This window comes from Sciurus vulgaris, assembly GCF_902686455.1.
Source record: "Sciurus vulgaris genome assembly, chromosome: 8".
NCBI lineage: Eukaryota > Metazoa > Chordata > Mammalia > Rodentia > Sciuridae > Sciurus > Sciurus vulgaris.
Genome location: NC_136468.1, coordinates 103,645,353 through 103,669,970, shown reverse-complemented (window position 1 = coordinate 103,669,970; position 24,618 = coordinate 103,645,353). Strand labels below are relative to the sequence as shown.

The window sequence follows — 24,618 nt, the reverse complement described above, 5'->3', positions numbered from 1 at the left end:
TGAAATTCAATATTGGACAATCAGAGATTCAGAGAGACCTACAAATCCTCGTGTTTCAACAGAGTACAAGGTGAACATCAGAGCCAAGCCAGTGGTGGCAGTATCCTGGATCACAGCAGAGGGGAGGGGTAACACAAATGGAAAGAGAAACACAGAAGACAAATTTGGCCCAGGAACACCTCTAGAAGAGAAAGACAGTCTGAACTTAGCTGGTTCCAAGGTTGTACAGTGAGCTGGTGTTTGAAAGTGCTCCATGTTTCTCAACTTGTGAGCAGAGAACTGAGGCAGTGAGCCAGCCTGAGGATGCCAGGCTGGAGCTTGCCACTGCAGGAAGCTAGGTGACCACAGCAAACATTTCCTCATAGTCCAGCAGTGACTACCATGTGACCCAGGATGCACCTGTAATTCCAGTGACTCAGGAGGCTGAGGCAGGAGAATCATAACTTTGAGATCAGTCTCAGCAACTTAGGAAGATCCTCAGCAACTCAGTGGGACCCTGTTTGATCCATTTTTCTCTGTCCATTCCACGCCTTTTCTCTGTCTCCCTGATCCTTCTCTCACTCTTCCCTCTCCCCTCCAGATGGGGACGACCATCAAGGAACAGGAAGGTAGGAGCAATGGCATAAGGAGCACTTCCAAAGGTTGTAAGCACAGAACTTCCAGACACACAAATAGAAGACAACAAGTCATCGTACATCATTAATGCACTTTGATGAATGCGAACGGGAATGGATAGCACTTTCCACTCAGATCTTCAAGGAAAGAGTTTCAGAGGTTTTAGTCCACAGACATCAGGACATCATTTGTGAAATGAGAGGTGATGATAGATGATCTGCAAGCTCCCTCCCAACTCTGACATCTTATTATTGACATTTTTTCATTTGTTCAAAAGACAACTTTAATCTTTCAAATAACTCCTTGCCCAGGACATACAAGAAAAAAAAAAAAAAAAAAAAAAAGCAAAATTGAATTTCTTTAATGCATTTGACTCAGCATTTCAAGTTCATTTTGAGGAACTATTCTTAACTTTAAATTTATTTAATTTTTGGGGGGGGCATATACTGGAGTTACCACTAGCCCTTTTTTAAATTTTTTTATTTTGTGACGGGGTCTTCCTAAGTTGCTTAGGGCCTTGCTGCATTGCCAAGGCTGACCTTGAACTCACAGGTCTCCTTGCCTCAGCTTTCTGGAATGACAGGTATGCACCACCAAGCCCAGCCCATTCTAATTTTTGTGAGCTTTCTTGATATTAAAAAATTATCTCATACTGAGTTAAAATGCTTTATGACACTCGTTTAAATATACAACTTTGTTTATATGGTCAGTCTTCTGAACCATGGGTTTTTGATACTGTCTTTTGGGTAGGGACATAAAAATATTTTTGAAAAAACATACTATTTGTTAAATAATATTTATCATTCAAAATATGTATGACATTGTAAATAATTTTGAAAGATTACAGCTCTGAAATAAAATATTCTCCTATTTGTGGAAAAAAAAAAAAAAAAAAAAAGACCAAGTCTAGCAGCACATCCTCTGTGACATCTTCTCTCAGGCTCTTGGCAATCTTCCCTTTGATTTCTGTAGCATTTAGTTCATTCCTTGATTAAAACATTTATTTCATTATAACATCTTCTTCCACTAATCTGAAAGGTTGTATCAATCCTATTTATGTCTTTATAGTGGCTTCTATTTCTACTACACAGTATTCAACAAACTTTTTTTAAATGAAAGTATGTGTGTATGGTGACTGCTTTGAGTATTCTGATTAAAGTGATGGACATTTTTCCAGAATTTATTCACAATCACCTGCAAACAAAACTGGTCAACATCAGGCTCTGAAGGCAAACCACCTGGTTTGATTTCAGAGCACTGCTTGGCGTGTAAGTCCTATATAACCTATTATGAGTAGGTTCCAGGAACTAGAAATACCAAGAGGAATTAGATATGATTTTCTTTCCTGAGGAGTTTAAAATCTTGTGAAGACAATCTGGCAATATGATGGGAAAATCTGGACAAGGAAGCCTTGTCCTCCTGAGGCCTGGGATGGGAAAGTCAAGGAATGCCCCATATAGGAAGTGGGCTGAGACTTGCTGACTGCATGAAAGTTGGTAGGTGAGTTAATTAAGGATGTAAGATTAGAAAAATGTAATAGAAGTAAAAGAACATCCAAAGACTGTGTGAAAGCATGAGGGACATTTGGGGACAGCAGCCACAGAGAGTGGCCTTGATATAGTGTCTGAAGTGAAAGGCAGTGTGTGCGTGGGGTGAAGCTGAAGAATACCACAGACACTCTGGACTGATTTATTCAACACCTGTGTCTGACCACTTTTCTCCTGCCTTCCCTACCAGAGTCAGGAGAGTGGAACTTAAGGTTTTCCATCCTGCTGAGGTCATGAGGTCATGTGGCAATTGGGTGTCTGCTGGGAAGGGATTTTCTTCTAGAATAAAAATGCAAAACTGAGGATAAGGGAGTGATTGTCAGTATACTTCCAGAGCAAAACCAAAGATTCAGACATAATTCCAGAATTTCAAGTGGATTCTAGTTAACATTTTTTTTTTTCAGCCAAAAACTATTCTGATGGTGTGGATTTCACAAATATTGTCTGAGACTTATAACACCTTTATGATCAAGTGGCTTAAATAAACTGCTCAAGGTTCTTTTTTTTATATGCTATAAATTCCTGTAACATCTTGTATTATCCCTAGCAATGCAGTGAAGAGCCCAGAAATAATTGGTGAGAATAACCAGGACTAAAGAAAAAAATGATTTAAGATTCATTATTCCATGCTGGGGATACTGTCAGTGTTTAGAATCTGTTGACAAGTAAAGCTAGTAGGAAGTTTAAGTACAGCTCTATTTCCCTTATGCCCACTTCAGAGCTCTAATAGAGCTCTTCTGTGAAGCCCAGGAGAGGGGTCATTAAGCTGAGGAAGGAGGTGGTATAATTTAAGAGACAATGAAACAGGTCTGCTCCCAAATATCTAATTACATTTTCTCGTCAAGGATGCTTGAAAGTTCTACCTCAGAGGTGGTCTGTTCTGAATAATAAAGGAAGTAATCTTGTCTGAAACAAGTGCCATGGGTAGGAGTACATATCCATTCAGTCACAGGGAGATGAGAAGAATCCAAGGCTCCAATTGGGGATAACAGGTCTCTGACATCTATAAAACTTAAGTGGCTAAGCTGGGATTTGAACCTAGGTCTGTGTGATTGGAAAGCTGTACTTTCTGTTTGTTTTTTTTCTATGGGGATTGAACCCAGGGGCACTTGACCACTGAGCCACATTCCCAGTCCTTTTTATTTTTTTATTTTGATAAAGGGCCTTGCCAAGTTGCTTAGGTCCTTGCGAAGTTGCTGAGGCTAGCTTTGAACTTGTGATTCTCCTGACACTAGGATTATAGGTGTGCACCACTGCACTTGGCAAAAAGCTGTACTTTTGACCCCTGCCTTATACTGCATCCACTGTCTTGCCTGGAGCCTCCTGCTTTTTCACCTACAAAGTTTGCCAGTTGTATCTGCAAGCTAAAGACTGAGAGCTAGGCAGCCAAATGGGTTATGACAACTTCCTGCATGTTCTTTAGGAGAAGACTTAGTCACTATACAGTCAAGTCTCACGTGTGACTTTGTTGAGGAATCCCCTAATTCCTGGCAGGAAGAGGAGACACATTCAGAAGTAGAGGTGCCTTTTCAGACAAATCAGACTGTTCACTACTCTAACAAGCTGCCGGAAACTATAGACCACCAAGATGGATAGTGCTGAGGCTTCATATCTGTTTAAATCAAGCAATATGATATGTAACACAATCAGGAATACTCTAAGACTTATTGATTTACTCGTCTCAGGAACCAGATAATTTTAGGATCTGTGGAACTGGTTTAGAGAGCTACATTTGCAGTTGGACATTCTTGCTTGAAGACTGTGTACACAGGAAGAGTTGTGAGAAACTGCAAGTCTCAGCCGAACAGTTTTTTCCTTCTCCCACATAAAGGCAGAGAGAAAGGCCGTCTGCATGCAGGCACAGGTTCTGAATCAGAAAAGAAGCTACTGAGAGTAGCTGCAATGAGCAGCCCTGATTAGATCCCCAAGAGCAGAAATCTACAGAGAACACAACTCCCTCCGGGGACCAAGTCTCAGAGCCAGGGGGCGAGCACCAGAGCCTGGGGCCTCATGAAAGGAGAGAAAATCACATAAACTTTAAGATTAGGGTCATGTACTTGGTTTTGTTCCTTAGCCCTCCTTCAGGGGCTCAGCACTCACCTCGGCCTGCCAGATAGGGTTCACTGTATTGCCTATGATCTTGGATCTCCTCTCCTGTCCATGGTGAGGGAGGGCAGGGAAGATGCTGTGCTTCCCAGGCTGAATAGAAATCTTCAGATAAGGATCTGGGTTGAAAAACATCCCTTTCTTCAACCCCATAGCCTGGAAATCTATAAAATAAAGCAATATTTTAATTTAAGTATGTTTTAATGAGATTAAATAGCACATGAGGCATAAAAAAAGTCTATTAAAAACATAGAAAAATCTTTTCAGATTTTAGAATATTTTCTACCTTACTACAAATGTGGATGAATGTGTCTATCTGGAAACACATCTATCTATTTTTGGAAAATTTATTAGCATATGTTATGGGATATTTGATTCCATATATATGGACCATTAACTAATATATACTAAATTGCTTTTTGGTGAGAAATCCTTGTAATAAATGAATCCAACTACTCAGATGACCAGCATCTAGTCATTTTTGAAGCTTCACAGACTGCTTAGCTATAGATTAGCTGATCTTTCTACCTTGTCTTTCTCTGAATCATGGAATTTACTTTGATACTTGCAGCAGCATTTATTTATTTTTTCTTACACAAACAGCGAATTAAACACACAGACACATATCCACCTACTGAGTGTTAGAACTCCATTACCATTCCAGACTTGCTCTTTTAGCTATCAACTTTATAACACTAGTTACATTTCATTGCTGGGAACTGTTTTGGATTAAGTATAAGAAAAATAGTATATGGGGCACTGTTGGAGATGAGCCACATTGATATCTTATCAATCTGAATCATGTTGAGGTGGAAGGGTTTTCTTTCCTCTGGTAGGTCTGTGAGCCCAGATCTGCAAGTCGGAAGCAAAATAGGGACAAAGGAATAGAGACGTTGTCCCTTCCCTATTTCTGCTCTGCTGCCCTGCATGGCATCCCTCTTGGGCTATAGGACCTCACTGGAGCTTTGGTTAGTGAAAATTCCTCTTGGTTTCTTGCACACAATTGTGTATTATTCCTCTTTCCTACTATTTTGGAGATTGGTATTAATAATTGTTGTTTCTCAAGCATTTCAACAACAACATGAGAATGAAAAGTCAGAAGTTGTTTGACTTGACCTAGTGATACAAAATTTTTGAGATCTCTTCTTCTCTCACTTTTTTCAACCTAGACAGACACATGCTAATATTGTCAATGGATCTTTAGACACTTATTTGCTCTCCTGGGCTCACTTTGACTTGAAAAGTACCAGATAACTGTCCATTTCCCAAGGAGGCTCATGCACTGTATGTCTGTAACCTCTGATCTCTGACATTCATGACCTGGAACGTTTTTTGGTTTGACATGTTAAGGTTATAGTTTTCAAATTGTGCTCAATGGAGTCCTTGGGCTTCATGGCATTAGGTCCTCTTAAAGATCGCTTGGGTGGAATGGAGTGTGTGAAGTCCTCAGTTTCATATATCATTTTAGCCAAAGTTCCTCAGTACTTCTTTTAAACTTTTAATTATTAACTAAAATACTATTAACTAAATTAGCAGAATTTATTTGAATTCCACTTCTTTTTCCATGAATTTGCTTTTTGAAATAGTTTTTATCTGTTTTACCAATTGGGCTCTGCTGGAAGTTTTATTTAGACAAAGGAAGGGTTAGTTGCTTCTTCTCCCCTGGTTCTCTCCAACTTTCCCTTTGTAAACTCTCAATTATTGCAACTTGGTCTTGGAGGAAAACCAGAAGAGCATTTTCCATTCCCATCACCTCAAAGTACTTTTACATTTATTACTTACTGAATTTTCCATTATCTTTATTAGGTCAAGGGGAATTGAGTAGAACACTTTTTTTGTTTGCTTTACAGATGGGGAAGTCGAGACACAGAGAGGCTGAGTAAGTTGTAATTTGTAAGTTAGAGTGGAATCGAAAGGGCCTCCTACTCTTGATTGACATTCTCATTCTTGTATTCTCTTCACAAGGCCTCTAGATGAACAACACATACCCGAGAGAGAAAAGCTGATCAGCCTCCGACTTCCTTGCCCTTGGACGGTCTCATCAGAGCCAATGCTTTTAAAAATCTGTAAGAAGAAGGAAAATGGGAGACAAGCAAAACAAGCGTTGAAATGGATACTCACACTCCAGCACAAACAGGCTAAATCACTGTTATTTCTCCAACTACAGACCAGGAAGAGAGCAGTGTTGTGATTTCACTGGACGACTATTGATTAAAATAAGCTGGCAACCTAATCTTCCCCCTAATGGAGGATCTGCGAATGGGAGTGAGGGGTACTTTTCAGAGAAATCAACAAACATAATTACTGTAATATTATAGGTCCTTTGTAACTATTTATGCAAACAATGCCTTTTCGGATTCAAATTTGCAAAAAGTATTTATTAAGGCAGTGCCTAAGGCAGTAGAATGATAGGTCAATGAATGTTCACTATTGTAATTATAATGTGTTTTCATTTAGCAAAGAGCAGTATTAAACTGCTGTATCTCCACTTATTATTTAGGGATTTCTAGGAAACTGTTCATTAGGGAGAAACCCGAACATGGCATTAAGAAGCTACTCTGAAGTCTGTTATTTAATTAATTGCCTTCTTGGGAAATTTCAGAACATAATTGTTACATGGATTATCTACAGTCTAGCAGGTATTTGGAAACCAGGTTGCTAAAATGTTTTATTTTCTGTCATTGCTCAATATATGTTGATTGGTTAACCGAAACTGCTGAAATCCTTGTTTCCATTCTCTTCTAGGAAAACTTTTTTTTTCAGAAAGGCTTTTGAGTATTTATTCCAAAGCAGAATGAACTCTTCCTAGTTACCTTTGAATATGTTATGTTTATAGAAAACAAGTTTTAAAAATCTGAGTATCAAGCCAATCTGTACAGTATCCATCTTTAAGAAGATAATCTATATTGAAGAAGGGAAAAAATGGAAAATTCAATAATCTCTTGTTCAAAGTTCCTTTGTTGAATTTCTAGATCTAGCCAAAGAGACCACATTAACATTAAGGGGGTTTATTCTCTATCTTTTTTCTCTCAGTATTCTTGATGGTGTAAGAATTGTGATTGAGTGTTCCCATCAACCTCCCAGGATTAATGACTGTACATTGCTAGGGCTCACAGCTTCAGCTCAAGAGAATAAGAAGGGGTTTTTAGACTACTTCCTCCTGTTGAAGTAGGTATCCCTGGTGGACCTGTGAGCTTGGCCACAGCTTGCAGGCAAATCTTGCTAGGCTCAGGTGTGAGGTGCATCTCGTGATGCTGGTCTGCTTGGCAGAGGGAACCAGTGGGGGTGGCACATGGAACGGAGCTTGGCATTAAGAGAGGTAGGAGCCTGTCAAACTCTTTAACAGATTTCTGTCTCTTAGATTCTCATTTGATAATAAAGAACCAGAGTAAGACAGGGCTGGGATTGGTGAGTTTGGAAACTATCCCCCATCCCAGCTCTGCTTCCAGGCTGCCATGAACTGAGCAACTTTCCTCTGCCATGACCTTCTGTCATGATGTTTCTGCCTTAAAGCTGACGGACCATAGACTCCTCTGAAACCACGAGCCAAAATAAGTTCTTTTCTCCTTTAAGTTGTTCTTGTCAGGTATTCTGGTCATAGAGACGCAGAGCTGACTAACCATTCCTTTCTAATTTGTGTTTCTTCTTCCTATTGATTGCCTGACACAGAGAAATGATCAACAAATAAAGGAGACTACATCCTCAGACTAGACCAATCTTTTAACTTGTATATGACCAGTGCTCCAGGGAATAGTCAGGGCTTCAAAATCCCGTACTATTATGGAATTTTCTTCTTTTTCAACTCTGCCTGAGCAAAGGCAATGGGTGGCCTGGGCAGGATGAACTCCCTTACAGAACTATACGTGCCTAACCAAGACAGTCAGGATGAATTGTTAAAGTCTTTCTTCCTCATTCTAGCTTAAAAACTTGTATACTTACCTTGCCTCCTTAGAATACAAGTTCTTTGAGGAAAGAACAAAACCATCATTTTAGCAGAGCCTTATAGAAATACAAGTTTAGAGTGAATGGATTCCAATTTTTATATTTAAAAAAATATATAAAAATTTAGCCTTGCCAGGCTAAAATTAACTTAAACACACATGATAACAAAGGACAGTGTGTTTATTCCTTCCTTTTAAAAGCATGCATATTTTTGTTCTTTGTATTTAAATATTCCTTTGCTGGCTATTCAGGGTATGCACAAAGAAGGCTTTTTTTTTTTTTTTTTTTTTTTTTTTTAATCTTTATTGCATCAAAAAAGGAGAGAGGGAGTTTTGGGGAAAGTTTGCTCAATAGGCCCTAAGTTACAGTTAGAAATAAGTTCTGGTGTGCTATTGTTCAGTAGATTGAGTACAGATAATGGTAATGTACTGTATATTTCAAAAGGCTAGAAAAAATGATTTTATGTGTTCTCACTATAAATGATTCATGTTTGAGGAGATATATATGTTCACCCTGATTTAAGCATTAGACAGCACATACATGCATTGAAACATCACAGGGTACTCCATAAATATGCTCTGTTTTTATTTATCAGTTAAGAGTTAACTTAAAGAATTAAAAAAACCATCAGATCTATCAACAGAAAAATAAGTACTGAAGTCTTTAGATGCTCGGAGGGGAAGCCCATATTATTTAAGACTCCATAAAATTCTACCCAAAGTTGGCTTTTCATTAACATTATTTACAAAGTCATCTGAGGGCCAGCCTGATGATATAAAATGGAAGCAATAGTAGCTGTGACAAATATTTTCCAGGAAGTAAAAATGTCTGCCCCATCTTGGGAAGGCTGGACGCCCTGACTTCTTGTTGGAGATGAGCTGCAGAGGCGCGTTGGAGGTTGAGAAATCTGCTGCACTCAGACAGACTCTACTCCACTTTGTTGACTGTGAGAATGACACAAAGACTCACTCAAAATAGCTTCACCCTGAAATGACCTGAGGCAGAGAGGTGGGGACATCAGGGATGTGGGCACTTGCTTGTCTGCTCAGGTCTGACACATTCCCTTTGGTCTGTGTCCAAGGTCTGATTGTTATTCCAATCACTTGGAGCTGGGTCGGGCTGCCCCTGCATCTCTGAAGCAGCTCTGGCAGCTCCTCATAAATGTTTCCACAACAAAGCCTACTTGGCAAATGGCTTAGCAGATTCCTAACCAAGCTTGTTGGTGGTGTGCAGATGATTCCATAGGGATTGGCAAGGCTCTTGGAGTTGAATTGAGGGCTTTGGGGTTAATTCAGATGCATCTCTCCTGCTTCCATTCTTATGCTGTCTTTTAAAAGTTTTAAGTATGAATTTGCATGGCTTTGGGACACACCTCACAATGCAGTTCAGCAAAGCAGAGTTGCTAGCAGCTCTTTTCACTCTAGTAGGGGGATTCTGTTTCAACAATAGGAAGACTCGTAGCTGTTGACAAGAGGCCTTTGCTCTCTAACCACATTATTCAGATTCTACCTTGCCTTTACACGGTATCACTGCATGAAAGATGAGGCTGTTTCTAAAAATACTCAACTGTGTCTAATCACTCAGTCATATATGCACCATGGCCTACTTCTTCCACCTTCCAGCCTCCTAGGACTTCTCAGATGGGCACTGTCATTTCTTAGAGGTAGGCAGATGTGCCCAGGGGAAGGGTGTCTTCTTTTAAGCATTAATTTTACTCAAAATTTTAAGTACAGTTTTTTATTAAAAAAATAGACATAACAACATAAAGTTAAATGTAAAATGTGTATGCATTTTGTAGCTAAAGAAGGAGATTTGAAAGAACTCTCTGAACTGTGTCCCACAATGATTGAGCTCTGGGTTTACCTCCTTTGGGTCACAGCTAGAGACTCTCCTCGTGGTATACATGGCACTTCCCACAGGACCCTTGCCTGGTTATGCTCCATTTTGATGTGGCAACTTCATTTACATACCCATGATTATTCTCAAATAATTACAGAATTCTTTCTCCTAAAGGGGTCTAGTTACAGAAAACCAAATTGAAAATGATGCCAGAAATTGAAGTTCCTGGCTTCCCTAAGCCTTTATCTATTCATCTGGTCCGGATAACTCAGATTTATCTAAAAATGAAAAATACAAGTATCCATGACTTACAATGGAATCTAAAAGTCAGGAGCAAGGTAGTATTACATTAGGAATAAAAAAAAATATCCAAGTTGTTTCATATCAGCAGTCCAAAGCAGGGAATTAGGAGTTCCATTTTGATTAAAGATTCCCTTAAAATTCAATATATTTTGCCTTCAAGGTAAAGTCTATAAGATAATCTGATATACCTCTAAACCACCTTAAAAAACAAAATCTGACTGATGAATGAATGAATAAAGAAAATGTGGTATATAAACACTGTAGATATAAGAGAGATTACCTCTACCCCCCTTAATGTTTATGTGGTCTCTTTGGCTGGATCTAGGACTTCAATTAATAGAAAAGCTGATTAACAAGAGAAGAGCAAAAAAGTTTTATTAAATTTACATGTACATGGGGATCTTCACAAAAGAGTGAAGTCTTAAGAAATGACCAAAGTAGGATGCTTTTATACTTTTTAGACAAAGAACAATAAATTTGTGAAGGAATGACAGGGCAGATGGATCTCTGGCTAGGGCAATAAATGCTAAGGTTATCACTTAAAAGGGGGTTGGGGGAATGCAGAAGCTGGTGGAAGATAGGGGTAACTTCAGAGTTTGTTTATTCAGGTTCATTGCAGCCCCATTAGCAGTCTCTGGTGATAAAGGCTATTTTCCAGCCTCTGCATGTGAAGGACAGCCCTCCCAAAAGAATACTTGTCTTGTTGCAGGAAGGGAAAGACAGGTCAAATGGACCTTGCCAAAGTTACTGTCGCTCAAGTGACTTCAGCGTGAAAAAAAATCGACATACCAATTTGGTAAATTTTAAGATAGTACATCCTTAGCTCCTTTGATGCAATATTAGTCATAAAAAAAGAATGAAATCCTGTCATTTGTAGTAATATGGATGAAAATGAAAGACAATGTAAAATATGTGAAAGAAGTCAGGCATGTAAAGAGAAACACCATGTTCTCACTTAGCTGTGGAAGTTAAAATTTGATCTCATAGAAGAGGAGAGTGGAATAGTAATCGTCTGAGCCTAGGACAGGTGCGGGGAGGGAGGTATGGAGACAGGATGGCATTAGGGACAGAGGTGCAGTTGGATAGGAGTCATAACTTCCAATGTTCTGTAGCATAGCAGAATAATTAGGGTTCTCAACAATTAATATTTCAAAATAGCTAGTAGAGAGAATTTTGAATGTTCCCATCACTAAGAAATGATGAACACCTAAGGTAATAGATGTGGTAACTTCATTTACATACCCATGATTATTCTCAAATAATTACAGAAGTCTAAAAAAGTCTAGGTACAGAAAACCCAATTGAAAATGATGCCAGAAATTGAAGTTTCTGGCCAATCACCCCCATCTGGCGATTATACATTATATACATGTGTGGAAAAGTCACACTTTACCTCACACATATGTACAATTAGTCCACGTCAATTTAAAATATGTTTAACACAAAATCACACCAAGCACCCAGGGTCTCCAAGCCTGTTAGGCAAATGCTTTACTATTAAGCTATACTCCCAGCCCCCTCATCAGTTTTTATAAGTTTATAAATTAAAATTCTATTTGCCTGTAATATTTTCTGTTTAAGATTTAAAATGTTTGGGTATCAATGTTGACTTTGTTTGCACAAATTGTTACTAAATGTTAACTTGATGGAATACTTCATTTTCCACTCCAGATATATAAAATTACAGATGATAAAAGTTTCAGTTAGAGCTCATCGACCCCCAAACCAAGGTCGGATGCCATGGTGCAGAGCTATCCAGGTTGCCGATCCCCACGCTGAGGTAGGACGCAATTGCTGAGCCTGCCTGCCTGCCCCCCTACTGCTGAGTGACACTGCACTTGCCTCTATGCTGACTCAGCACACCCTCGTTGAGGTGGGCTGTGGTTCCTCAGCTTCTTTGGAGGCTGGTGCAGGCACTTTGAATTATTCCTGAGGGTGTGGCCATCATCATCTGAAGGGTGGCTCCCTTTCTGAGACACCTACAAGAGACTGGAGGCCCGTTGACAGGACTCAGGATTCAAGAAGAGGAGGTACTAAGAGACTCAGGACCAACTCAGAGCCGCCAGGTGAGTCTCTCCCACTGGGCGAGGCTCCCTGGATGGGTCAGTAGTCCCGGAATGCAGGGAACTTTGTGGAGTAGAGTTGCCCAGTGAGACTCCCCCACTGGAGCTGTGAACCCAGACAACCTGGAGCATTGTAGGGGAGGGCCGCCCAGCAAGAGGCTTCAGCGCAGAGCGAGGGTCCTAGGCCTGGGCGGTAGGTCCAGTCCCAGGGAACATGGTAGAGGAGGGCTGCTCAGAGATAGTCCCTCACAGGGCCAGGCCCCTGAGCCCAGGTGGTAGTTCTGGACCGAAGGAAACTTCTTGGAGGAGAGCTGCCCAGCAAGATGTCCCCACGGGGTGAGTTTTCCCCATCGGGCAAGTTTTCCCACCAGGGCGGTAGAACCAGAGACACAGGCACAGACCAGCCATGCCCCAGCTGCAGTCTAGTCCCCCTTTTGACTGACCATTGGTCAACAAGTGGAGGCACCTCTGCCCACCAGCAGGAAATATACCCCACCTGAAGGCCACCACCCCTAGAGGGGCAGCTTCCTTGTGTATCACTGCATTATGAAGTTCTTCCAAGACTTTAGGCTACCGAAGGCTAGGAGGTGAGTTATTGGAAATCTACAGGGACACTATAAGTCAATAGAGGAAATCTGCAATATCTCAGAGTTTCACTACTAGAGGGGTAGATACCTGACCAATATAAGAAAACAAGGGAAGAAAATGTCCCAAACAAACCTAGATGCTACATCAATAAAATCCAATGACAGCATGGCAGAAGAAATGTCAGAAAGGGAATTCAGAATGTACATAATTAAAATGATCAGAGAAGCAAACGATGAGAGGAGAGACCAAATGCAGGCTTTGAATGATCGTACCAATCAACAGTTAAAAGAGCAAATGCGGGAAGCAAAACATCATTTCAATAAAGAGTTAGAGATACTGAAAAAAGCCAGACAGAAATCCTTGAAATGAAGGAAACAATAAACCAAATTAAAAACTCCATAGAAAGCATAACCAATAGGTTCTGGAAGACAGAACCTCAGACATCAAAGACAAAATATTTAATCTTGAAAACAAAGTTGAACAGAGAAGATGGTAAGAAATCATGAACAGAATCTACAAGAATTATGGGATATCATGAAAAGGCCAAATTTAAGAATTATTGGGATTGAGGAAGGCTTAGAGAAACAAACCAAAGGAATGAACAAATCTATTCAATGAAATAATATCAGAAAATTTCCTAAATCTGAAGAATGAAATGGAAAATCAAGTTCAAGAGGCTTATAGGACTCCAAATACACAAAATTACAACAGACCCACACCAAGGCACATTATAATGAAAATACCTAACATACAAAATAAAGACAGAATTTTAAAGACTGCGAGAGAAAAGAATCAAATTACATTCAGGGGGAAACCAATATGGATATCAGCAGATTTTTTAATCTAGACCCTAAAAGCTAGAAGGGCCTGGAACAACATTTACCAAGCCCCGAAAGAAAACAGATGCCAACCAAGAATCTTATACCCAGCAAAACTTACCTTCAGATTTGATGATGAAATAAAATCCTTCCAGGATAAACAAAAGCTAAAAGAATTTACAAAAAGAAAGCTGGCGCTACAGAACATTCTCAGCAAAATATTCCATAAGAGATGAAATACAACAATGTAAATCAGCAAAGAGAGGAACTAACCTAAAGGAATAGCCAAATAAAGGAGAAACCAAGTTGTGTATAAAACAAAAATGAGCCAAATGATGGGAATACAAATCATATCACAATAATAACCCTGAATGTTAATGGCCTGAACTCATCAAAAGACATAACTGGCAGATTGGATTAAAAAGAAAGATCCAACAATATGCTACCTGCAAGAGACCCATCTCATAGAAAGAGATACCCATAGACTAAAGGTGAAAGGATACCATGCACATGGACACAGCAAAAAAGCTGGAGTATCCATGCTCATTTCAGATAATGTGAACTTCAAGCCAAAACTAGTCAGAAGGGATAAAGAAGGACATTACATACTGCTTAAGGGAAGCATAAATCAGCAAGACATAACAATCATAAATATCTATGCCCCGAACATTGGCTCATCCATGTATGTCAAACCAAATCCTTCTCAATTCCAGAAATCAAATAGACCACAACACAATTATACTAGGTGATTTTAACACACCTCTCTCACCACTGGACAGATCTTCCAAACAAAAATTGAACAAAGAAACCATAGATCTCAATAACGTAATCAATAATTTAGACTTAATGGACATATATAGAATATACCATGCAACAAAGAGCGAATACACTTTCTTCTCAGCAGCACATGGATTCTTCTCTAAAATAGACCATACCTATGCCACAAAGCTAATGTTAGCAAGCACAAGAAGATAGAGATACTACCTTGTATTCTATGAGATCGTAATGGATTGAAATTAGAAATAAATGACAGAATAAAAAAGAGAAACTACTCCAACACCTGGAGATTAAATAATATGCTATTGTATGATGAATGGATAACAGAAGACATCAGGAGGGAAATAAAATAATTCTTAGAGGTAAATGAGAACAAAGATACATCATATCAAAATCTCTGGGACACTATGAAAGCATTACTTACAGGAAAATTCATTTCATGGAGTGCATTCAATAAAAGAAGAAAAAAAAAAAATCAACAAATAAATGACCTAACACTACAACTCAAAGCCCTAGAGAAAGAAGAACAGACCAACACCAAAAGTAGTAGAAAACAGGAAATAGTTAAAATCAGAGCTGAAATCAATGAAATTGAAACAAAAGAAACAATCGAAAAAATTGACAAAATAAATAGTTGGTTCTTTGAAAAAATAAACAAAATTGATAAACCCTTAGCCACACTAAAGAGGAGAGAGAAAACTCAAATTACTAAAATTTAGAATGAACAAGGAAATCTCACAAGAGACACGATTGAAATACAAAACATAATTAGAAGCTATTTTGAAAATCTATACTCCAACAAAATAGAAAATCTTGAAGACATCAACAGGTTTTTAGATACATATGAATTACCTAAACTGAACCAGGAGGACATACACAATTTAAATAGATCAATTTCAAGAAATGAAATAGAAGAAGGTATCCAAAGCCTACCAACAAAGAGAAGTCAGGGACCAGATGGGTTCTCAGCTGAGTTCCACAAAACCTTCAAAGAAGAACTCATTTCAATACTCCTCAAAGTATTCCATAAAATAGAAGAGGGAATCCTTCCAAACTCATTCTATGAAGCTAATATCATCCTGATACCAAAACCAGACAAAGAGGAAAGAAAATTTCAGACCAATATCCTTAATGAACATTGATGCATAAATTCTCAACAAAATCTTAGCAAATTGCATGCAAAAATATATTAAGAAGATTGTGTACCACAATCAAGTGGGTTTTATCCCAGGGGTGCAAGGTTGGTTCAATATCTGGAAATCAATAAATGTAATTCACCATATCAACAGACTTAAAGTCAAGAATCACATGATTATTGTGATAGATGCAGAAAAAAGCATTTGATAAAATACAGCATCCCTCCATGCTCAAAACACTAGAAAAAACAGGGATATTGGGAACATTCCTTAAACATTGTAAAGGCCATCTATGCTAAGCCCATGGCCAATATCATTCTAAATGATGAAAAACTGAAAGCATTCCCCCTAAAAACTGGAACAAGGCAGGGATCCCCTCCTTCACCATTTCTATTCAACATCATCCTTGAAATTCTAGCCAGAGCAATTAAACAAACCAAAGAAATTAAAGGGATATGAATAGGAAAAGAAGAACTCAAACTATCCCTATTTGCTGATGACATAATTATATATTTAGAGGAGTCAAAATATTCCACCAGAAGACTTTTAGAACTCATAAGTGAATTCAGTAAAGTAGTAGGATATGAAATCAATGCACATAAATCTAATGCATTTTTATACATAAGTGATGAACCTTCAGAAAGAGAAGTTAGGAAAACTACCCCATTCACAATAGCCTTGAAAAAAATAAAATACTTGGGAATCAATCTCACAAAAGAGGTAAAAGACGTCTACAATGAGAACTATACAACACTAAAGAAAGAAATTAAAGAAAACCTTAGAAGATGGAAAGGTCTTCCATGTTCTTGGATAGGTAGAATTAATATTGTCAAAATGGCCATACTACCAAAAGTGCTGTACAGATTCAATGCAATTCCAATTAAAATCCCAATGACTTACCTTACAGAAATAGAGCAAGCAATCATGAAATTCATCTGGAAGAATAAGAGACCCAGAATAGCTAAAGCAATCCTTAGCAGGAAGAGCGAAGCAGGGGGTATCACAATACCAGATCTTCAACTATACTACAAAGCAATAGTAACAAAAACGGCATGGTATTGGCACCAAAATAGACAGGTAGATCAATGGTACAGAATAGAGGACACGGACACAAACCCAAATAAATACAATTTTCTCATACTACATAAAGGTGCCAAAAATATGCAATAGAGACAAGATAGCCTCTTCAACAAATGATGCTGGGAAAACTGGAAATCCATATGCAACAGAATGAAACTAAACCCATATCTCTCACCATGCACAAAACTCAACTCAAAATGGATCAAGGACCTCAGAATCAGACCAGAGACCCTGCATCTTATACAAGAAAAAGTAGGTCCAAATCTTCAACATGTCAGCTTAGGATCAGACTTCCTTAACAGGACTCCCATAGCACAAGAAATAAAAGCAAGAATCAATAACTGGGATAGATTCAAACTAAATAGCTTTCTCTCAGCAAAGGAAACTACCAGCAATGTGAAGAGAGAACCTACAGGGTGGGAGAAAATCTTAGCCACTCATACTTCAGACAGAGCACTAATTTCCAGAATATATAAAGAACTCAAAAAAAAACTACACCAAGAATACAAATAACCCAATCAACAAATGGGCTAAGGAAATGAAAAGACATTTCACAGAAGAAGATCTACAAGCAATCAACAGATATATGAAAAAATGTTCAATATCTCTAGTAATAAGAGAAATGCAAATCAAAACCATCCTAAGATTCCATCTCACCCCAAGTAGAATGGCAATTATCAAGAATACAAGCAACAACAGGTGTTGGCGAGGATGTGGGGAAAAAGGTATACTCATACATTGTTGGTGGGGTTGCAAATTAGTGCAGCCACTCTGGAAAGCAGTGTGGAGATTCCTTAGAAAACTTGGAATGGAACCACCATTTGACCCAGCTATCCCACTCCTTGGCCTATACCCAAAGGACTTAAAATCAGCATTCTACAGAGATACAGCCACATCGATGTTCATAGCTGCTCAACTCACAGTAGCCAGATTGTGGAACCAATCTAGATGCCCTTCAATTGATGAATGGATAAAGAAACCGTGGTATATTTGGATATATTGTGGATATAGAAACAATGGAATATTACTCAGCCATAAAGAATAATAAAATTATGGCATTTGCAGGGAAATGGATGAAATTGGAGAATATCATGCTGAGATAAGCCAATCTCAAAAAACCAAAGGATGAATGATCTTGCTGATAAGCAGATGATGACACATAATGGGAGGTGGGAGGGGGGCAAGAATGGAGGGAGGAGGGACTGTATAGAGGGAAAAGAGGGGTGGGAGGGGTGGGGGCAAGGAAAAAAATAACAGAATGAATAAAAAACTATTACCCTATTTAAATGTATGATTACACAAATGGTGTGCCTCTACTTCATGTACAAAAACAAGATGTATTCCATTTGTTTACAATAAAAATAAATTAAAAAATTCTAGTATAGATGAAAAAAAATCACATTGGAGCTCAATAGATATGTACAAAATTATTATGTTCAAAAAATAAAATTGATTAATTAAGGTTTAAAAAAGTTGCAATAATATCTTCTTATGATTATGATAAATATTTCAGAAGTAATAAGTAAGTATAGCTCTGCAATTAAAAAATCAAACCAATCCAGTGCTCAGGTTCTGCTTATAATTCCAAATATTTCTGAAATGTTCAAATGAGCAAATTATAAACAAACACACACATTACAAATGTTTATAGAGCACATTTGAGTATATTTCCCTTGTTAGAGCCTCATAATATGACTTACGCAGTAAAGCCTCTTGTTTCAAGTTATCCAACAGAAAGGTCAGTAAACGGAAGGACCAAGTTACCTTTAGGGACTAAAAAAATGAATCATAAAACTCTCTAAGTCAGCTGCATCCAAGGCATCTCCTACCCTGAGTAGAAAGACTTCAATAGTCCATCAAAGGGGCGAGAAGATAAGTAACAGGGATGAGTACTAATTATGTGCCAAGTACAGAACCGATTCTTCTATGCACACCATTTTAATTGTAGAGAATTAGGTATTCTTTACCCTCTGTCCTCACTTCCCCATTTACAAATGTGAAGGTAGAGCTCAGAACAATTCAGTGACTTCCCCCAATTCACTGGGGATGACTCAATGTCTGGTTTAGATATTACAAGAGTCATAGGACTCTCTTCCACTCCATAGGCCCCAAGGCCACTTCTTCACACCCAGGCTGACAGCTCTTCTCTCCTTTGCTCATATTTTGCTTATGTCTTGTTCATATTCTCTCTGCTTCCTTTTGCTTTCTGAAGCTGCTATTCCTAAGCCAAATCCCAGAGTCTTCCCAGCTCCTGCTTTCTTTATTGCTTTGCGGGCAAGGTGCAGACTTCCCAATTTCAGGGCTCCTTGGGGAGAAGAGAGGGATTGGAAAAAATGAGGTATTTCTCCTACAGTTTTCATAGTGAGTTGGAAATAATGTGTTAATTTGTTAGGAATGATTTTCTTTACTCTGACTGGTTTTGACCACATAGAATTGCAAGATTTTAGCACCACGAGTAAATTTGCTTTGGGCAAAGTGGTCTTGTGTTTGAAATGCTTACCATTTGACTGAAAAGAAAGTATGAGAATGTGTGTGAAGCAGCCTGCTAATGAGAATGCTATCTAAGTTAATCAACTGGATGTTCCCCAATGATTCTTAGTATTCTCCCTCCCCATACTGAGGATTGAAACTCAGGGCCTCATGCATGCTATGCAAATACTCTATCACAAAGCTACATCACCAGCCCACTAAAAAATGGTTTAGTCACTATATTTACCCTAGTGCAGAGGGTCTCCAAATTAAACATGTATCAGAATCACCTGCAGGACTTCATAAATGACAGATCACAGGACCTACCCCAGAATGGCTGATTTTTTAAGTCTGGGAAGGAAACCTGAGTCAGCATTTTTTAGAAGTTCCCAGCTGATGCTGGTGTCTTGAGAAGCACTTAAGGGTAATGGAAAGACAGATATTTTAGAGTTGTCTCTAACCAACCTTCAACACTGTTTCCACCCTGCTGGCAATCCCTTAATCATGGAGCTTGGGACTGCATCATCCTTGGGACTGCATCATCCTTCAGGGACAAATGATCTTCTTTGCATCCCCATCACTGCATCTTAGTCTAGCTCATCTTACTTTATTGTCTGGATGACTATTACCCAGTTGTCCCCCATTCTCTGTGGGTCAATCATTCTCACCAGGCTTAATCCATTAAGAGGGACCCACTGGGTACAGGTAAGGCTGCAGGCTGTCTGCTCCACTGACACTTTTGCTTTGGCCCATGGAGTATTTGAGGTTTTTGAAAAAATCAGTTCCAAGAACAGTTTTTTTTAAAACAGGAAATTTTAACTACAATGTGGATTTTTCAGACTTCTTTAAAAAAAAATCAGAATTTCCAGCACTAAAGCAGTTGAAGCTGAGAAATAGCAGTCCTCATTAGAAGCACCACACCTTACCAGGCCTCTGTGACTGTGTTTTATGAATTGTAGAACACCCATTATTTTACATTTGAAGACCTCTGAAGTCAGGGTTTGACTGACCACTGGTGCATCTTGAAATTTTAATTTCAGAGGTTTTTCTAGCTTAGTGGTAAGAAAATCAATGATTGGTGTTACAATTCATGGTACCTCAGATTTGATGAAGTCTGATCTGACTCCCTCGAGCTCTTGAATCTGCAATCCTTACAGTAACAGTTCACTGATATATTTTATATTGGCCATTGACTTTAAGTAGATTGCATACAGCATACTAACCAAGTAATGTTTTATATTATTTCTTTACAAAGAAATTGAAAATTTAGGCATGAACGTTGAATTTCCCAGATCAGGAGTAGACAAATGTTTTGGGGGGCATTTATGGAAGTGGTCATAAGCAGGTGTACAATATGGTATTGAGAGGCAGGCGAGCTGGAGCCGGTGCTGCCATTTCTCTGCCAGCTCCTCAGACTGTGTGGCTTAGGGTAGGGCAATCCATTTCTCTAATGCTCAGTTTATTTTTGTTGCTGTTTTGCTTTTCTGTCAAATGGAAGTCATAATAGAACCTATCTCACTGAGTTCTCCAGAGAATTGAATGAGATAATGTGCATGAAACTCTAAGCACAAAGCCTGGCTCCTAATAAATGCCCTAAATTAGATCAAGGTTGATTGTTGTATATTTATATTGTTATCTAACCTCTGATCTTTTAAATTAACAGTAATCATATCCATCCAGTATTAATAAGGGCCTTGTGAAATAAAACATTTAAAAAATTTTAAAAAATTACACAAGCAGATCGCCTCATAGTCTATTCTTTTCTTTGTAGATGAGAAACAGGAAGCATAAACAGGCCAATAAAAGAACTGCCTGAGGTCACGTCGCTGGTTGTACCAGACAAAGAGGGGCCAAAGCCCAGAACTTGAACCCTCAATTCACTGTGGAGGGGAAATCCATTTCCTTTTATTGGATAATTTGGTACACCTCAGAAGAGTTCTAAATCTGCCATACCCTTAAAACCAACCAAAAGCATTGATCTGTGTCTCAACCTTTGAGTTATTAACAATGTATTTGTATCCTTTAAAAAAGCTTTCCTACTTAAGTATCTTTCTACTTTAACATTTTATCCATGTCTAAACATCTTTAAAAGATCTAAAGAGGACCCTGTGAGTTCATCAGCTTTCTGTTACTGTAATAAATACTAGACGTATCAACTTACAAAGAGAAAAGGTTACATTGGTTCACAGTTTGGAGATTTCAGCCCATGATCAGTTGACCCTGTTGCTTTTGTATCTGTAGTGAGGTGGTACATCAGAGTGGGGAACATGTGATGGAGCAAAGTTGATTACCTCATGGTAGGAAAGTGAAAGAGAGGAAGAGGGAGGAGCTGAGGTCCCATTATCTCCATCAAGGACATATCCCCAATAACCAGAAAATCTCCCACTAGGCCCTACTTCTTAAAGATTTATCACCTCCTAATATGGGCAAGCTGGGGACCAAGCAGTTAACCTATGGGCCTCTGAGAAACATTTAAGATAAAAACTATAGGAACCTGTTATTCTAGTTGATTGTGGAATGACTATATAAGCAGAAACAATAGGGAAAGTTTCCTTTGTGAAAGTACTTAAAATCTTTCTTGCATACCTGTGTTGGTGCACACCTGTAATTCCAGTGGCTCAGGAGGCTGAGGTAGGAGGATCTTGTGTTCAAAGCCAGCCTCGGCAAAAGTGAGGTGCTAAGCAACTCAGTGCAATCCTGTCTCTACATAAAATACAAAATAGGTCTGGGGATGTGGCTCAGTGTTCTAGTGTCCCTGAGTTCAATTCCTGGTACCCCACCCCACCAAAAAACCAAAAAACAAAAAACTACTTTCCCTTTAAAATTGAGGAACCTCAGACTAATCAGATAATCACTAACACTGTGGATGTTTTGATGAGGAAAGACCATAAAGAAAGACTTCTGGAACTGCCTCTGCCTTTCCTATAACCAGATTCTTTTCCTGTGCATCCAGGTTCTATTACATACACACACTTCGGGAAGACAAATGTCCTGTCTGGCATGCCACTTTTATCTGGATTAATTTAATATGCTGGTAGACTTGTTCACGTTTTTCTGTCCCTAGCTTTTCGAGGAATCCATGTCAAGCTGCTATTTTACCTGTCTTCAGAGAAATTTAAAAAAATAAAAAAGCCAGCTGTGCAGTAAGCTTATGCTAGCATCTGTACCCACCTGTCCACACAGATCAGAGTGGACAAGTGTCACTTCCTCTTCAGGGAGTTGATCATTGACCTTATAGACCTGGGATGAAGGATCACAGTTTGAGATTAGGGTTAGTGGGGCTGAAAAGTGTGGGGAAGTGAGGGTAGGCATAACTTCTGGAAGGGTTTCATTAGATGATAGGAGAGCTAGGTGCAGTGGCACATGCCTGTGTTTCCAGTGACTCAGGAGGCTGAGGCAGGAGGATGGCAAGTTGAGGATGGTCTCAGTAACTTAGCAAGGTTCTTAGCAACTTGGTGAGATCCTGTCTCAAAACAGGGCTGGATGTTGCTCAGTGGTGAAGAGTCCCTGGTTTAAATTTCTAGTAACTGTCCCCCACCTCCACAAAAGAGGAGAAACATGAGGGAGTTAGGGACATTTACCTGATTACTTTGGAAGCTGGATGGACTTGGCAGCTCATCGGAGAAGTGGGCTAGACTTGAGGTGGAGACAGGGTGGAGTTATACAACTCTTGGCCAGTTTTTCCTGGGCTTGTGCTTTGCCCTCATGTTACTTTTGCTAACAAGGGTATAGGTCAAGGCCATGAGCTGAGTCACTTAGAAGTTGCAACTATTCGTGGGCACTTTCTGCATTTCAGTGGTTCATGAATGCTTCCTTTGAGACTTAGTATCTCTCCCTTTATTTCCAAATTCCTAACCTAGGAGACTGGGGGAAACTTTTGAGCCATCTAAGGTGGAAATCTTGGATGAGCCTCAAGATTTCCTACCTCTGTGGTGTGCAGGTCCTGTATAAACCTAGGCTCTGCCAGTTCCACTGGGAATAGGTTGCCTTGTATGTCACAACTGACTTTAAATAAAGGAGACAGCTCAGCACTGTGGCACATGTCTGTAATCCTGTGATTAGAGAGGCTGAGACAGGAGGATCACAAGTTCAAAACCAGCTTCAGCACCTTAGTGAGGCTCTAAGCAACTTAGACCCTATTTCAAAATTAAAAACCTAAAAAGGGCTGGAGTTGTGGCTCAGCGGAATGCCCTGGTCTCAATTCCTGGTATCCAAAAAAAAAGGAACAAAAGTGGATCTAACCTGTACCCTTTCCATCTAGGGCCCAAAGTGGGAGGCTAGGTGGTTCTAGGGAGAGCAAATCAGAGATTCAAAGTGAGAAGGACTGAATGTACTATTGCTGTCTTGAAGATGGAGGGGGCCACGTGGCAGGAATTGCAGGCAGCCCCTTATTGCTGGGAGTGGACCCTGGCTAAGCCAGCAAGGAATCAGGCCCTCTCAGTCCTACAACTTTGGAGCTGAATTCTGCCAACAAAAATGAGTTTGAAACAATCTTTTCTCTTGAACTTTCAGATGAGATCTCAGTCTGGCTGATGTGTTATTTCAGGTATCTACCATGCGTTAGACTAAGCGAGTAGAAAATGTAGCCATACTATGCTGGGTTGTTGATTGGAAGAACTGTGATAAATTGTTATGCAACAATAGGCAACTAACACAGCGTTCTTCAGTCTATTTCTTTGCCATCCAGAGAGATTTTTCAACATATTCTTTTACCTTGGGATAAATATCTTCCTGGTTGGAGAACCAATGATGGTTGCATTTTTCCTGAGTATTTTTTGGCCAGTTTTCATCCCCTGGACACTGTGCACTGTGTAACTGGTCTCACTTCTCTTTTGGCAAAAGCTACTTGAACACCTGGAGCTCAATCCTCCACCGCAGCCCCAGTGCTACTGTGCCCACCATGGTCATGGGACGTGGCATCTGATCCTGGAGCCACACTATTTTTTTTTTTAAATTTTAATAATGCATTTATTTAACCTAATATAGCTGAAATATTATCAATTTCAATCATCAATATAAAAAATATTGTGATATTTTATACCTCTTTTTCATAGTAAATGCTATGGTTGACTGTGTCACCCCAAAAGGATATATTAGAAACTTAATCCCAAAGCAACAGTGTTAAAGGTGGGACCTTTGAGAGTGGATTAAGCAGTGAGGGCTCTGTCTTCATGAGTGAATAACAACAGTTATTGCAGGACTTGAGGCTTCAAGTTCACCTCTTGCACTGTCCCTTGGGGATTCCCTCTTGCCCTTCTACCTTCTTAGAGCCGCACTATTGGCTGTTAAGTATGCACTCATCTATTCTGTAAGAATTCTGAAATCCTTTTTGGAG

The 24,618-nt window shown here is 39.2% G+C and overlaps 1 protein-coding gene across 6 annotated transcripts in view; it reads right to left on the bottom strand.

Annotated features, from left to right (window-relative positions):
* Window positions 1–24,618, bottom strand: part of HECW1 (HECT, C2 and WW domain containing E3 ubiquitin protein ligase 1) — a 422,686-nt gene that overhangs the window by 157,262 nt on the left and 240,806 nt on the right. For all 6 annotated transcript variants that reach the window (XM_079149876.1, XM_079149880.1, XM_079149879.1 and 3 more), the window contains 2 exons: window positions 6,257–6,332; window positions 4,263–4,432 (listed from right to left, as the gene is read on the bottom strand). In XM_079149876.1, coding sequence (XP_079006002.1) covers window positions 4,263–4,432; window positions 6,257–6,332 — 246 coding nt within the window. The remainder of the gene's footprint in view (window positions 1–4,262; window positions 4,433–6,256; window positions 6,333–24,618) is intronic.